General features: G+C 35.3%; 2 protein-coding genes across 2 annotated transcripts; one reads left to right on the top strand and one right to left on the bottom strand.

Moving 5' to 3' along the window:
* The first annotated feature begins 993 nt into the window (after positions 1-993).
* LOC145635693 (heptahelical transmembrane protein 1-like) lies at positions 994-4,108 on the top strand. Its single transcript, XM_081687020.1, has 4 exons — positions 994-1,609; positions 1,760-1,849; positions 2,997-3,054; positions 3,139-4,108. The coding sequence occupies exons 1-4, from the start codon at positions 1,353-1,355 to the stop codon at positions 3,802-3,804; spliced, it is 1,071 nt and encodes a 356-aa protein (XP_081543146.1). The 5' UTR covers positions 994-1,352; the 3' UTR covers positions 3,805-4,108.
* Positions 4,109-7,569: 3,461 nt separating this feature from the next.
* Positions 7,570-16,454, bottom strand: LOC145635694 (putative sucrose-phosphate synthase). Its single transcript, XM_081687021.1, has 13 exons — positions 16,035-16,454; positions 15,744-15,833; positions 14,875-15,101; positions 12,922-12,985; positions 12,120-12,833; positions 11,117-11,230; positions 10,803-10,934; positions 10,524-10,700; positions 10,347-10,400; positions 10,194-10,256; positions 9,158-10,081; positions 8,949-9,076; positions 7,570-8,260 (listed from the first exon to the last, which is right to left on the bottom strand). Exons 1-13 carry the CDS (start codon positions 16,215-16,217, stop codon positions 7,981-7,983), a joined length of 3,150 nt encoding a protein of 1,049 aa, XP_081543147.1. The 5' UTR covers positions 16,218-16,454; the 3' UTR covers positions 7,570-7,980.
* Between the last annotated feature and the right edge of the window lie 548 nt (positions 16,455-17,002).

A 17,002-nucleotide genomic window follows, 5' to 3' on the forward strand; every position in this document is an offset into this window, starting at 1 on the left:
TTTGGGGGGGTTAGGTTAGTCGGGAGAGAAAATAATGAGCATTATTAAATTGACAAGAATATGTAGAATTGACATGGAATTCCTATATTGAATTTATAACAATTGATAAGACAACAATTTATTGGAAAAAAAAATGGTGTTAGTGATTGTGTTTTAAAATAGAGACATCAAATGAGTAAAAACAGTGGTATGTGAGTTATTTTATCTTGACCTTATTGTTTGACCGGTTCATCGATCAATTAGTAATGTTTCAGTAGTAAGGACCTGTTCTAATTTACAAAAAAAAAAAAACTGAAATGAATTGAAACGAACTTATTGGAGCTGAACTGAATTGAACTGAATAGAGTTAAAATGAATTGTTTATGAGAGAAAGATATTAGGAACTGACTGAATTGAACTGAAAACAAGCTGAAGCTAAACAGAACAGGCCCTAAGTCCATTCTACTATTAGTTGACCTTTGTCTTTAGCTCTTAACCGGTTGCTTCATGTTCTTGTCATGATTGCCAGAATCATAAACTCTAGCCTCGACTCATTAACCACTTATACTCTTCCATAAAACTACAACCTTAAAACCCAGTAACGAGTCTAACGACCATTATATGTTTACCGAACAACCTAAAATTTCTCCACAAGATCGAAAATCATTTTATCTTTACAAGCTACTCCATCACAAACTTACTTTCAAAGACTAAAACAACAATAATCCTCCTCTTAAGGTGCTTCTAAGCATCTTCATAACCTTGCTTAAAAATGTTGACCAAATAAATGGCCAAAGTCCAAAGGCATACACACCATAGGCGTGTACACAAGCTTGGTCAATAAGTAGTCACAACTTATTATGGCAACCAAAAATTAAAATAAAAAAGTTGCTCAAAATTAAAGACTATCTATCTAAAATCTAAATTATTAAGTAAGTTGGTTGTGTTCTTCTTAAGGGAGGTGACCCAAACATTTATTGCTAACCTAACCATATAATATAAATTTCATACACATTCTTTTCATAAATAAAAGCCTGTAAATCACTGGAATAATATAAAACTACTACTACTACCTTCACAACTAAAAACCTCTATTAAATGCAATTTTGCTAGAAATGTTGTTTATTTTTTGATTTTTTATTTAAACACATTGTAGTTGCGTCATCTCTTACAAATACCCCAATATAAAACTGACACTTTCATTCATCTTACCCACATCTTCTCTCAACAAACTAACCAACTTAGGAGAGAGAAAATCTGGGATTTTTTTGTTTTTGTTTTTTTTTTTTTAAATTCCCATTTTTCCCATCTTCCTGATCAAACAAGAAAACAAAGAAAAATCACAAATTTTGTGTTTTTTGGTGTGATTTTCGATGTGTTCTGCAAGAAACAGGGGAAAACAGGGGAAAACTATGGAAAATAATGGGAATAATTTCTGTGAAAACAGCAAAAAATGCAACGAAAAATATGGTCAGAAGAGTAAAAATTGCAGGCTTTTGAGTTTTCATGAGTTGCCTGAATATATGAAAGATAATGAGTTTATTCACAAGTATTATAGAGCTGAATGGCCTTTAAAACAAGCTTTTTTTAGCTTGTTTCAATGGCATAATGAGACCCTTAATGTTTGGACGTGAGTATCACTTTCTTTCTTACTCTCTATTTTTTTTTTTTTTTTCGGACGGTTTGTTATGACGGTTCATGTTAGCCGAGTCCCAAAATCTTCGATTTGTTGTTGTTTATGGTTTGATTTTGATGGTTTTTCTTGGGTTTGATTTTGCAGGCATTTACTTGGATTTATTCTGTTTGTGGGATTGACTGTTGTAAATGCAGCCCATGTGTCACAAGCTGTTGATCTTTTTGGAATTTTTAGGTACTTTTTTGAATTTTATTTCAATTTTATTTTATTATTTTGTTTGTTTTTTATTTTATTTGTGTCTAAGGTTTGAAATCTGAAGTTATTAGTGGTTTCATTGACCAAATTAGCTGAATTCATCTCATGAGTTGTGCATCTGATTTCAAATTATTTTTAGTTGATTTAAGAAACAGTGAAGTTCATAGAGTAGATTTAGTAATCCAAGTTCAAATTTGTTGGGAAAGTTTCAAAGTGAAACTATTGGATCACCTAGATGTAAATTTTTTTGAATTACAAACACATATGAAGCGATGATAAAACACTCTTAAGGATCATATGCTTTATTCCAATCTCAAAGTACTTATTTTTCATATTGGAATATTCACAACTAGATTGATTGAAGTGTAATATCGAAATAAACACGTTTGAATCTACCACATACAAGGATCAACTAGGAGTTTCTCGAAACTAATGATTCATTCTTTTATTCGATGGTGGGACTCCCAAATATTTAAATCACTTTTAAAATTCCAAATCTAAGGTCATGCATAAAATTTGTATTATCTTAACATATATAACCACAATTAAGGATTACAACTAATAAAAAAAAAAAAAAAAAAAAAAATAAGGATTACAACTAATGTAGTAACAAAAACTAAAAAAAATAATTCTTGTATATATGCTTCTTTTAGGCTAAAAATTGACTTATTAAGGTGGTTGTTAATTGTTAAACGTTGTTAATTGTTAAACCATACTAAACAATTATTTAATTTACAATCTACTTAGTATCTTGTAGTTTTTGTGGTCTCTGAGTAGGTGAACCTACTTAAGGTTGTTCATCTTCATGTAATTAGAAACTCATTCAAGTTTTCGCGTGTTAATAATATTAATTATCCACCGTTTAGCAAGAAATTCATAGTTTTAGCAAAAAATTTCTCATGTAACACAATAGAGTAACATAGTAGGTAATGAAGATGAAGCAACAAATTAAACTACTCACATTTTTCTTGTAACAGAAAGCAACATTGCTGTCAATCCTAAAAACATACTTAACACTTCATCCACAATTATAGCAATGTACTATTAGCTTTTGCTTGCTATTTCGAAAAATCGTGTGATATCAAGTATCAACTAAATTTTACTGTCAATTTCTTGGATATTTCAGGACTTTTCCCTCAGGAACAGATACAAATTCATCCCATGATTCGACTAAACTCTTTATGGTAAGCAAGTTTCTTGGTTCATCTTCGACTTACTAGTAAATCAGGAACCGGGTTTCTTAGCGTGTTTACGATTATTGTTTTCAGGGTGTTACAAACATGGTTAATTTGGAGAACATATCTCATCAAGGAGTTAATCACATAGTGACAGAAGCAGTAAGATGGCCATTTTATGTATACTTAGCTGGCTCGATGTTCTGCCTTCTTTCGAGTAGTGTATGCCATCTCTTCTGCTGTCACTCGCACGACATGAACTTATGGCTCCTACGAATGGACTACACCGGGATCACTGTCATGATCATCACTTCGTTCTTCCCTCCAATTTACTATATCTTTCAATGCCAACCCCTCTGGCAGATTACCTACCTTGCAGGGATATCAATCTTTGGTGCATTCACAATCGCGACCCTACTATCTCCTACACTGTCATCAGGAAAATGTCGTGCCTTTCGTGCTATTCTCTTCGTGTCCATGGGCTTATTTGGACTTATCCCTGCAGTCCATGCTTGTGTCTTGAACTGGAATAACCCGAGAAGGAATCTGACTCTTGCATATGAGTCTGGTATGGCCTTGTCTTACCTTATTGGGACCGGATTCTATGTGAGCCGTGTCCCAGAGAGGTGGAGGCCTGGTTGGTTTGATCTTGCAGGTCACAGCCATCAGATTTTTCATGTGTTTGTGCTGTTGGGTGCACTCGCTCACTACGGTGCTGCCCTGCTTTTCATGGAGTACAGAGACGCGGTTGGATGTTGACAATCACCCCATAGATTAACCTTGGGTTCACCTTCATTTATTCATCTTCATTATATTCTATAATTTATTGTAAGCTTGATTAAATATTTGAAAGTTTCATAGGATTTGTAGATAAACAAAAATTATTATTATTCATTTATTAAGCTCTTCAAGGCTCTGATGAGTAGTTCAGCAACACAACATTTGCTTATATATTTGTTGTAATCTTTTAACAACTAGGAAATCCAAGACAAGAAGCAATTGTACAATACTTGTATCAGTTGTATGTATAAATTTGTTGCACAATCACACGAATTTTATCAAATTCAGTCATTTAGCTGTATTGAACTCGAGGCATGACTAAACTTTCAAGTTATAATTCCTTTAGCATTGCCTTGCATCAACTGCAAGAACTCGAGGCATGACTCTACTATCCCTTTAGCATTGCCTTGCATCAACTGCAAGAACTCGAGGCATGACTCTCCAATCCCTTTAGCATTACCTTAAACTCGAGGCATGACTATACAATCCCTTTAGCATTGTCTTGCATCAACTGCAAGAACTCGAGACATGACTCAACGACGAGCATGACTATGTTTAATCCTACAGCAACGATGCTTCCCTAGTTCTTCAATCAGAAAAACAGAAGTCAGATACTCCTCCCCAAACTCAGAAAACGCCTCGAGTTTAGCCATCTCCTTACACTCAATCATGAGGTTCAACTCTTCAGCCCACTCAGGAAACAACCCTGCAAACCCATCTTCCAATAGCGCCTTTGCTGTCTCCAAATTCTTCGGTGTCATAGCAAACTTCTCCATCTGAAAAAACCTGTTATAACTAGGCTTTAAACCCACCCACTTGATCTCAATCTTAGCTCCAAACATTGTAGCCTTTTTCTTCCATTCACCACCCAATTGTCTTTGCAATTTCGGAGGGAACTCGACTAATGGGTGTCTAAGGAACGCTAGGACCTTCAACGAGCACGGATCACAATCAGTAAGAGCACATATAGGAACATCAACCAAATCGGCCTTAAGCTTCCTAAGGAAACAATAAGTAGCTAAATCGCGCTCCCCTTTCACAACCACACAATGTGTGTTACTCTTCTGATGAAAGTCAAAACGTGTCAACAAATTTTCCAACCCTCCTTCACCTCCAAGCCATAAGATCACAAACTTTATCTCGGAATCCTTGATAAATTCAATGCTAGAAAGACCCTCCGGCATAGGGATAGGAGTCCCGGGAGGGTCAATGGCATCGACGATCATAGGCCTAGTGCCGATTTTCTTGTACTTAAGCCCAAAGAAGGTTCCATACACACGCTTGGCGCGCAAGGGACCTATGTCATTGTACTTACGACGATGCTCGGAGGTGAACACGGACCCGGGAGTGATGTACCCGCCTTGGCGGGCCATCTCATCCTCGGAGTCCGTGTCTAGCTGACCGTCCTCGAGGTCAGACAATGTACCCTTCTTTTTTTGTGGTGTTATAATAGAAGTAACAACTTCAACAAGAAAAGGTTGTGTAGGGTAATCCCAAAGACTATTACACACACTTTCTAAGGTACAATCTTTGTAAGGCCTAAATTTAATTGTACCCCAAGAAACATTCATATTATTTATAGGTATTTTTGTAAGGGACTTAATTTGATCACGTAGGTTACCTATGGTGCAACCCCAATTAAGGTCTATAAGAAATTCTCTATCCGCCTCCACGAGTACGCGAAGGCGGAGGGTGAGGTAGATGGTGGGGTTGTGGTCTGAAAGACCGCATTCGGAAATAGAGACCGTGTCGAGGGGTTCGAGAGGGAGGAGAGGACCATAAGGAGAGGTGAAGTGGTAGGGTGATGAGGAGGTTGAAGGGAGGAGGAGGAGTTGTTGATTTATAGGGATGTTATATTTTTCTTGGACAAGTGTCTTGAGATCATTGATCGTGGCACGGGGTTCGAGGTTGGCAGCGAATTCGGGTTTCCCGGCGGTGGTGGTTAAGGGTACTACGGTGATCTTCATATTGAGTGGTGGAGAGGGGTTTTTGGTGTTTGAATGTTTTATAGGGAATGCAAGCAGATTGATGGTTGTTTTTAGGTATTTTTATAAGATAGTTAAGTCTTCGTTGACTTTTAATTTGGATCAAGTAAAACTTGGAGATCAAGGCTTAATAATTGGGATTGGGGAACCTATCACAGATTTAGGATATGTTTCTATTTGACTTATTTTGTTTGAATTTATTTAGAACCATCTAAAATACTACATCCGCTTCTAATATTTTATACTCTTATAAGTTATATAAATACTCCCCTATATATATTGATAGTCCCTTATAGATATTTTTCACGGGAATTAATAAACACAAATAATAATAGTAAAAGTACATTGAAAAGATAAATTGACATTAGGTATGCAAAAAAGTAGAGAGATAAAATAATAAAAGTACATGAAAAAACAAATGAGATGAGCAAAATTTGCTTTGCTCATGAGGGACTATAATTTAGGAACGGAGGGAGTAATACCTTTCAAAAGTAATGCGAAGCGGAGGTATAACAACCAAAATATATACAACTAAAATAATGTCTTAATTAAAGATTACAAAGAATAAAAGATAGCAACCAAAATATAAATGTATGAGATATATACATTAGTTAAAATAGGAGCATCAGTTAAAATAGGAGCATCAGTGTCATTGAGTATAACAACGCTATCTTTCGTGTCGAGTCTTGAGCCAAGAAAATTTTTTTTGCTTTTCCCATTTTTTCACTTACAATAGGATTCGGTTGTAAAAAATAATTGTGAATACACCTAATTTCATATATCACGTAATTTGTTAATATTATTAATAATTTTAATATAATTTGTTTTATATGGATTGATCTCATTAATTTAAATTTGATAAAACCTTAAGACAATATATTTCATTTTTAAATTAATCAACAAATGTCTATCTCAAATTGTTCACTAGAATCATACAAAAAATAAAATACAACTGTTGTCGATCAATCTCTTATGTTGTTGGTTGGTAATTAGGTTTCGATACTTGTTGTAACATTAATATAAATACAAACCATACTTTGTTTGAATTGTATTAATATCATGATTAATATTTATAATCTTAAAAATAACCTAAACAATATAAAACTCTATCAAATGTCAACTTTCATACTAACACACACTCTATTAAATTATCATAAATCTATGTTAAAATAATAATATTACTAAAATATTTTATCATCTTAAATAATATCATAAGATCGGAAAAATTTATCAATATTATATGACTAATATATATATATAGTTAAATTTTTAGCCGGCCATGAAACAATGGTTGTTACGTGTAGGAATTATTTAAATATATTTTAAAATCAAAAGTGATAAAAAAGAAATGCAACGGATTTTGTAGGTGATGAATCTCTCATAAAATTTACAGTAAGTTATTACTCGCCCAAAAAATAAGTCGCGTGTTATTACACACCATCTCACAAGCACAAGCCAATCTGGCACATGAGAAACTCACATAATATGATTTAAGATTAACTTTAACCAAGATTTAAGATATGTATCAAAGTGAAAATATATTCAAATAAGATCTTATAAGATACGTCCCGTGAAATAGTTTTATTTTATCTACTAAAAACTGAGGTAGTAAATCTGCTATTACATTATTAAGATTCTGATTATGCTCTTGCATTATTTCCACCTTACTTAACCATTTTACGTAGTATTAAATGAAACGCTTAAGAGATACATCGAGCATACTGTTTTCATCAACTTGAAACTTATTCCAAACAGGAGATAATGAATGCTTCAATATTATACCAGACTAAGCACTGGAGCTCACTTGAAAACTGAAACCAGTCAACCACCACGTCGAACAGATTAGGTTTCATATTACAGGAATGAATGAAATGAGCACAAATCTAAAGACAATTCACTATGCTGTACATTTTCGGAAAAATAAGACATGAAACAGGGAACAAATCCAGGGAAGGGATAGAATAAGTGCAGCTAGTGCTTATTTTCCATACTAGCATTTGCACCTTTATTGTTACACTTGGATCGATGCTACTAGTTGACAGTGGTAGTATAATTATATGATTATTAAGCGACTAATCGCTACTGAACCAACTGTAAATACTGTGATTCTGAATTATATCAAAAGCAGTACATGATGTTTCTGAAACATGAACCATACATCAGCTTCTGATCAGGCTTTAGAATTTCCGAGTTTTGTCACAATGGACTGGATTTCAGAGCTGCTGCACCCTTCCCCCACCTCTCCAATATTGGGGCTGTCAAGCGACACAACATGTGTAAGAGGGTAGTTTCTGTTGGCGTGGAGAGATTTAAATGCTTTATTGCTGACTCCCTTCATGATTACGCTCTTATGGACTCCACCAAGCAAGCCTTCATAATCGGTGTCTCCACATTCTCCAACAAAGACCACCATCTTTGACAGATCAACGCCCCAACGAACATATAGATACCTGAATATTAATTATGTTTCTTAGGTTAGACGGATTTTAGAACACCAACCTACCAGGTCTCTAGACATGTTCATATTTTTCATCTCTTTTTTGGGGGATGAGGTTAGGGAAACAAGAGAGGGAACCCCAAATAATAACCTTCTGAGAGTTAAAGCAAGAAATAAAAGAGGATTTTTGGCTAAACTAATTGATGACAGTACAAAAAATGTACTCCCTCAGACTACAGGCTTATTTCTTCCACTAATTTAGGGGTAAAAGGGTTAACAACATCAAATAAGATAGATTCAGATGCACTAAATTTAGATTAAGTTCAGCTAAATGAGTTCACAGAAATTAAAATCTACCCAAATTCAATTTCCAACTAAAATAAGGTTTAATAAGTTCATATAAAATAAAAGTAAAAATAAAAATAAAACCTAGGTGAATCGAATGTACCCTAAACAATGAGACTATGAAATCAAATGATTAGCTCTGGGACAGGATCTATCTAAGGTTTCAAGAAAAAGTGAGATTCTCAGCAAAAAAAAATGTATTATCATGATTATCATCAAATAGTAAAGCTTTGTTCCTTCGACAAGGGATGCAGAAGAGGTTAATTGATGTAGACGAGATTTTAAATTTAAGTTATATAAAACCCCTGAGATACATTACCAAAAAATGCAATTCCATATTACAGGGGTAGTTTTACCTGAGGGCTTGAGAACGAGATGCCAGTACGGGAATCACATTCATTTTAGTCCCGTTTTGACAATAGATCACATGGCAGCGAAGACCCTGAATTCTCATCGACTTGCGGAGCTCCTTGCTAGGGGGAACCTGCAATGAGGAAAGCAATATGTGATAATTGACATCGACTATTGTGTTCACCAATTCAAAGTTTCACCTTGTAAAACATACCTTATCTTGGTTCTTTATCTTGAAAGCAAAGCAATAATCCGTAGAAACTTCATTATCTTCAGTGACAACTTGTTCTTCGTTATCATCTTTCTTTACAGCAATTGAAGCTGCCCAGCGAAGCAAAGTCCTCCGGAGGCCTTCTCCACCCCACCTGTATTCAATGTGTGAATGGTAATCCGAATCTGCTACAATTGGACTCTCCTCGGGGGTCAGAGATGAATAGTACAAATCACTGCCACTGTTGCATATGTATGCATCAAAGTCATTAAGATTGAAGCCCTTTGATAGCAGATATGACTGAATCTCTGGCATAGAATAGGAGGTTGACAATATAAACCCAATGGAACCTTCAGTCTTCTCCTTACCAGCAGCATCAAATATCCTTCGAATAATATCAGAAAGTCCATCTTCATAATCTCCATCTACAGCAATAACATAAATATGTTTTCTTCTTCTAAATGCTGGATATTTACTAGAAGCCAGATCTCCTTTATCCGAGAACCTAGCCTTACGAGCATCTTTGGGATCACCCTTTGACCATGACATAACAGCATTCTCAAGATTGTTTTTGCCATCATTTCCGAGACTCTCAACATCTTCACCCTTATCTCCATCTAATGATATTGAGAATTTCAAATTTAGGGATATATCTTTTATGTCTCTTAACGAATCACTTGGAGATTCAGTCTCCTCATTTTCAATCCCTTCATCACTAGGTTTTTGCCACTGAGGCTGTCTTTGTCTGCAACTTGCTATTCGAGATAAGTATGTCTTGCAATGCTCAGGCCACGAGTACAAATGGATATTTTTCAGTCCATTCTGCCGACATTTTGCCCATAATTGCTTATCTGCAACAAGCTTCAGCAAAGCAGTAGCAAGAGACTGCTGCTCATGAGGATCCACAAGCAAGCCATTGTCGAGAACCTGTTAACAGTATTATGTTAAAATGACAAATCAGACTACACAATTACACAGCCTTGATGTAGAAAAAGCAACAGATTTCAGAAAAGTGAACTGGCTTCATTAGCTAAGTTACCCTCTGGATATCAACAGGGCCTCCATTTTTTGTAGCGACCATTGGTAAACCATGAGCTGCTGCCTGCAAGAAGTAATAAACGCTGACCAAAATCTTAAGAGAAAAATATGCGCAAAAAAAGTTATAAGTAGATTTGCCAAGTTAGATAAGTACCTCTATTAAAGTTAGCCCGAATGGCTCAATAAAAGCTGGGTTAATAAAGACTCCCTGCACCGATACAGAAACCATTTAAAAATAGATTGGATTTCTACTTTTGGACAGAGGATAAAACATTACCTGACAAAATAAGGGATTATACAAAACTACAAAAACTTAGTTATGCGTAAGTACCTTCGTCTTTGCTGCCAAACGATAAATTTCAGGAACATCAGCTTGGTTGTGATGTTTGGGATATGCTACTTGACCATAAAGGTCATATTTATCAATTAGCTTAAGCACTGACATGAGAACTGAAGAGCTGGTGCTAGACATCTCGTCAATACCATCCCGATTACCCATAATAAGAGTCTGCAAATTTCAAAGGCAAAAAAATCAAAACAGTAAAAATAGTGGAGGTGGCATAATTAAGAAGTTCAACTATAAAACATAATATCATGGACGTAAACGTACAAGGTTAGCTAGCTCCCTTAATGGACGACATTCTCCAAATGCTTTGACCAAAGTCGTAATGTTCTTCTTTGGGTCAGGCCTAGCAAGGGCAAGGATCATTGGTTTTCTTGGGTTAGTAAAGAAGCGCATTATCTGCAAAACAAATATATACAATAAATTAAACTCAGAAACAAGAAGGTGTAGTATGAGGGTGTAAACTGGTGATGTGGTGCATAATGTTAGAGAACCAGCATCCAACCATGAACAAATAGTCGAAAAAAAAACGAAAGTTAGTTCTGAAAAAGGGTAAATGGGAGCATGTATAAGACTAAGACCTCAGTCCAGATAGGCGGAGGTGATGTGGGATGTTCTTCAATTTCTTCTGCTTCACCATCCAAATCAACCTCATGTGGAACAATATGATGGAATTCCATTCCAGGAGGAATAACCTGCAGAACATGACAAACTTTCAAAAGCAGATAAAAAAAGTGAAGTACATAAACATGCAACCCAGCAGTTTGGGTGACCTCAGATGGAGCAAAATATTAACATGTTTTTTAAAATCCATCAGTCAAAAAGCTTATATTCATTAAAAACAGCTTTTCAATGATGTCCTTTGAGACAGACCAAATCAATCAGCAAAGATCTTTTAGCCAATGCATGTCTCATCAAGTGTCCCAAAACATTTTCACCTTGCCAAATTACGAAAAATAAAGGTTATTTATTCCGTACAAGATGAGTTTAAGTGGCAACATCTGGAGGAAAGGCCACGAGATGCTGGGATGAGATACAAAGCACATGAAAATTATGCCCTTATGAGTACTAGTATATACTGAGTAGCATACCAGAAAGCTTAACAGGTAAAAGTGTAATGTAACTGCCGCTAGATACTAGAAGTGTAATGTAACTGCCGCTAGATACTAGAAGTGTGAACTGCAGCATCAGGCACTAAAGACACAAGTAATGTGGAATGGTTGAGTTCCAGACTTTATTAAAGACACAATGAGTAACACAATATGTGATCACAGCTACAAATTGTCTGAAAGCTATACTATGCATGGCATCACATGCACCATAATTCATTCACCGGCCACATGTGTCAGCCAAAATCCTTTTTTTTTTTTTAAAAAAAAAAAGGACAGAATTAGCTAGGAAAGGTTTTTGGAGCTTTGATTCAAAGAATGATCAACAAGATCAAAAAGATTTCAGATTACAGTTGTCATTATCTTATTATCAAAGTGGTTATTCAAGCATCCAAAAATTCAATATAAAAAACCAGCAACCAACTGGCCATAAACTTTAAATCTATATACCAGTATCAGTTTCAGTGAAACTTACAACCATACGGGGCATGAACCTTCCATAACAGCTTACACCACGCTTCATCCTTGCTCGGAGTTTACGTTCTAGCACAGGATCAAACCCATCATAGAGCCGCCACTGCTCTTCTATTTCTTGTCTTGTACTAGTTATGACTATCTCAGAGGCATCAAGTGATAGCTCTTCGGCTTCTATCCTACGCATCATTTTGTATGTATTATTTATGTCCTCTTTAGACATTCGACCTTGTTTGAGGAGCTGCTCTAACTTGTCTCGGCCAAGAGAATGCCCAGTTAAAAGCATGGGAACATTTAGAGCACCAGAGAGCAGAGCAGCAGAATCACCAGCATCAGCATAATGTCCATGAATGGCAACTGGCCAAACTGTTTCCCCACCACCAATTTGTTCACCTAGAACTTTGGACATCTGAACTATGTGGTTTAAAGCACCATCAACAAATTCTGGAATGTAAGGCCAAAGCTCTTCTTTTGGAATATATTTATCTCTAGGTCCAAAAGGTATACGAACAATGTAAGCACCACTGCTCTCTCCCATCTCATCATCATCATTATCATCATCAAAACCATTGGAATCTGTTCGATTCAGCATCTCAGTAGGCTCTCCGTAACTCCAATCCACATCAGGAGATGAAACCTGCCTAGTTAGCAAATCAACTCGATAAACTCCTGGCATCGAACCAAGAGCCCTTGCAAGCTCAACCACATATTTCACCTGTAATCCAAAGGCAGAAATATTCATACTTATAAGTCTGTCATAATGAGATAAAGCTATGAATCACACAAACTTAGATTAATGTTACCTGACCACCAGTATCAGAATCACGACCAAGTTCCATATTTTCACCTCGTATCAAACCATGAAGACTGCATATAATCAAGTGAGGGAAAAAAATTAAGCCACACTATATAGGGGAGGGGAGGGGGGGACTTTGCAAATTTATCACAGTTAATGAGCCGCAAGAAATATATAGCATGGATCAAAAAATTAATAAAGCACCCCTAAAATATTTGATAAAGATATAAAATTTCAACATGGTATCAGAGCTTAGGCCTTAGGTTCGTATGATTCTGGTGACAGATCCTCAATTATTCTTAAACTTACGGTATTTGCCATTGTATTTTAATAAACATGTAAATCACAGCAAAATTCTTGCTATAACTTGAACCTCTGATAATTCACAATATAACATATTCTATTTTTTAATAATTGGTTTGATACTCCAATTTATCCACCTACATCATAACCACAAATATATCGTCACCCTTTTGTGTCTGGTAGATTAAAATCATCAATCGACTAAGCCATTGAATCAATCTAGATTTTTCTATTATAACTCAATCTTCAAGACCAGAGAATGATAGCTCCACAAAATCTGGTTCTAGAGGTAAGTGACTTATAGTTCTTATGAAGTTTACATCATGCTAATCATTCAAATAACTGTTCAGCCAATGAAACATTGGAGTGGAAGAAACTAAATTTTTGGAAAAGATCAAGTGAGGTACTGAGGTTTCTCTTAAAGCCAAGAACAAGCTCAATTTTGTAGAAAAATACTTACAAGATATCTGCTCCTAAATCTATATTCAATAAGAACCTGTGATATAAGAAAAAATATTGCAAGAAGCATTTGGTATTTGCAAAAATCTAAAATAAATTGAAATGAGATATAATGATGACTAGGGAGCAAGAATTTATACGCGCAAAAGGATCTAATTATCATGGAGCAAGACCATCAGTCAGTGACTGATTACCTAACCAAGAGAAAACCCTTAGGAACGAATATATTTCTGTTGTAAACTTATTAATATATAGAAGAGAAGCTGCAAAAGCAATGGCATAATGGTTCAAAATCAGAGGCCCTCTAGCAATTTCTCATGGCTTGATAGATAATGATGGTGTTTTGAGGGTGAGATTGAAACAAGACAAAAAGAAAAGTCAAGAATTAATGAGCAACTTGATCTTACTTACAGAGTTACAGGCCTTGAATCGGTTCGAGTAGCATTATTAAATTCCTCATCTCCACGCCTTATATCATGCTATTACTGTTCATCAAGGAATTCTACTTCAAGGTGCTACTAAGACCACATACTACAATCCAGATTCAAGAAAATCAAGCATGGATAATCATCAATCAGCTAAAATTCTAATTAGTAACCCATCATATTCAAGGCTTCCTCATAAGGGTAATACAGAAAAATGTCTTAAGCTGCTGCAAGGCTTATTTGGCTATCCAGGTTACTAGAAGAACTATAAGCCTGACTCTACACATCGTGTTCTTCTGCACTGTAATATCCATTCTACAGTTAATACAGCTAAAAACCCAATGTATCATGAGCGTGCTACACATATGAAGATTGATTTCCATTTTACATAGAGAGTCTACCTTCAATTGGCAGGTACTAAAAAAAGATGCATCAAAATACACTTTAGGAATTTATCATAGTAGTACCTAAAAAGGACTATCCATTCTTAGCTTGAGGAACGTGTAGGATTGAACTGAAATTGGCTGCAGAGAGCCCATATAACAACAGTACATTCACCAGCTAGGACAAGTTTGTTAGATTTTCTACTTGCCTCTCTCTCTCTCTCTCTCTCTCTCTCTCTTCTCTCTCTCATAAAATGTTACTTGTAAAGACTCTATATAAGAGAGAAAGAGCCATATGGAGTATCCCGAGCAGTAAAGCAAAACTCTCTATGCAGCCGTTTTCAACATTTACTTCACACTATTTAACTCTGATGCAACATGGAGTATTACCTTATCAAAACAAGGTAGAGCTTTTTCCCCTTTTGCTGACTGATCCAAGTCTCCATGGCATCAAGAGAATTTATTCTTGGCAACCTAGGACGGTTGCTTTCACCATGAGCTGAAACATCCTTCTCTCCCTCGGACAAGTCCTCCGACATTTCAGCAGTTGCTTCTCGACGACCTCTCTCAAGCTCCATGCGTCGTTTTGCCTTTCGCTGAGCCTCTTCATTCTCAAGCTGTACATCAAGCCAAAAACATGAAAAACACATGTATATACCAAGCATCACATGCCCTGATAGTACTCTATAATTCAATACAGAGTTGACTTAACAGCCAAGTGAAAGACCATATCAGTCAAAATAAGCAAAGTAATACGTAGTACAATACTTCAAAAGCAAAAAGTCAGATTAACCAATTAAACACCATTTTATGCACACGAATAATTTGACTGACCAAAATCCTTTTATTATTGAAAAAGGCAGAAGTGTCAAAATCAGCAATTGACTAACCATATGATGTACGGAGTATTTATAGACTACCCATTAACCAAAAAGCACACCTCTCCCCTATATAAACCAACCTTATACACCCCATCCTAGCCAACGCTTCAAGGTATCTTAGCTAGGTACACCCGAGTGTATAATCGACACGCCAATTCCAACAACACTGAACAACCAACCAAGCCAATAATCATACACCCAAATCATAATTATAAATACCAATCAAGTCTCATTTACTACTACGGAGTACTTTTTTTTTTCCAAAATTCGCGGTCATTCTGAACAGCCTCTATCCATGAAACTCAAATAATCAGTAACACACAGAAATTAACCCAAATATCATCAACATGGCAATCAAATTAACAAAATTGCAATTACCTGCTTCTTCTGACGAGCCAAATTCCAAATTCTCCAACACATATTCTCCAATCTAGTATTCCTCTCTTGAGGACTTCTCGTTGCTTGCGCCTGAAAACGCATCAAATCATGCAAAAATCAAACCCTTTTTTTTCATCAAAAAAATCAAATTTATTACAACCCCGCTTAATCAGATCAATCAAAACTCCAAAAAAAAATGATTAATTTACCAAAATTCACATAAAAAATCAAAAGATCAACACACTAAAATCAGCAATCTAACAAAATTCGATGAAAACAATGAAAAATTACCCGAGCCCATGAACGATGAAGATCAGTTTCATCAAAACCAGTGATAACTTCTTCAACAAAGTAACGAGTAGGACTAAATCTTCCTCTTTCTCTCAATAAAAGAGATGATTTTGCATCATCAAGACCAGGACCCACATCCAGAATTGCCTCTAAATAACTGTTAATCCAATCATTTCCCGCCATTTTTGTCAATCAGAAGAAACTACCCCAAATACTAGCAATTGTGATTTTTCTTCTTGTTAAAGTTGAGATATTTCTGGGTTTCTTTTGTTTCTGAAAAAGGGTATAAAAAGATGGGTGCTTTTTTCGAGAGTAGAGGTGCAGCAGAAGAAGAGGGTGATTTGATTTTGGGGAGTGTGTGTAATTGTATGTGTGCCACAGAGTTGTAGGAAATGTTGTGTTGAGGAGGGAGAGTGCCGATTAATTTGTTGTGTATAATTATGGTAATTTTGATTATTATTATGGTATATAAAAAAAAGACTTATTTTGTCCGAAATTATTAGTCACGGAGTCACATTGATATTGTAATTTAAAGTATTTATTATACTACGTAGTTAATCTAGTGAAGTAATTATGAAATAAACGTAACAAAATAAATAATTCTTCCAAAAAAATAATTAGTGCTCTGCATAAAGTATGCATGGAGTACTTTTAATATTTCAAAAAACTTATTAATGTAATCAAAATTTGATACCTTACTCTTCTCTCTACTCTCAAAGTGTCTGACCTCAGATATAGATCAAAAAAAAATGTGAGAATTGAGGTACGGTCAGAAATTAATGTACACAAAGTATAAGAAAGTATCTCAACATATAAGATCTTATATTAATTATTACACATTATAATGATATACTATAAAAATAAGCTATCAATGTTATTGTCAAAATATCTAAACATGATGCATAAGATTTTTATGAAACGGAAAAAGTAGCTGATTGAATTATGAATTAAAGTATGAACATTAACAG

This window comes from Chenopodium album, chromosome 6, assembly GCF_948465745.1.
Source record: "Chenopodium album chromosome 6, dcCheAlbu1.1, whole genome shotgun sequence".
Lineage (NCBI taxonomy): Eukaryota > Viridiplantae > Streptophyta > Magnoliopsida > Caryophyllales > Amaranthaceae > Chenopodium > Chenopodium album.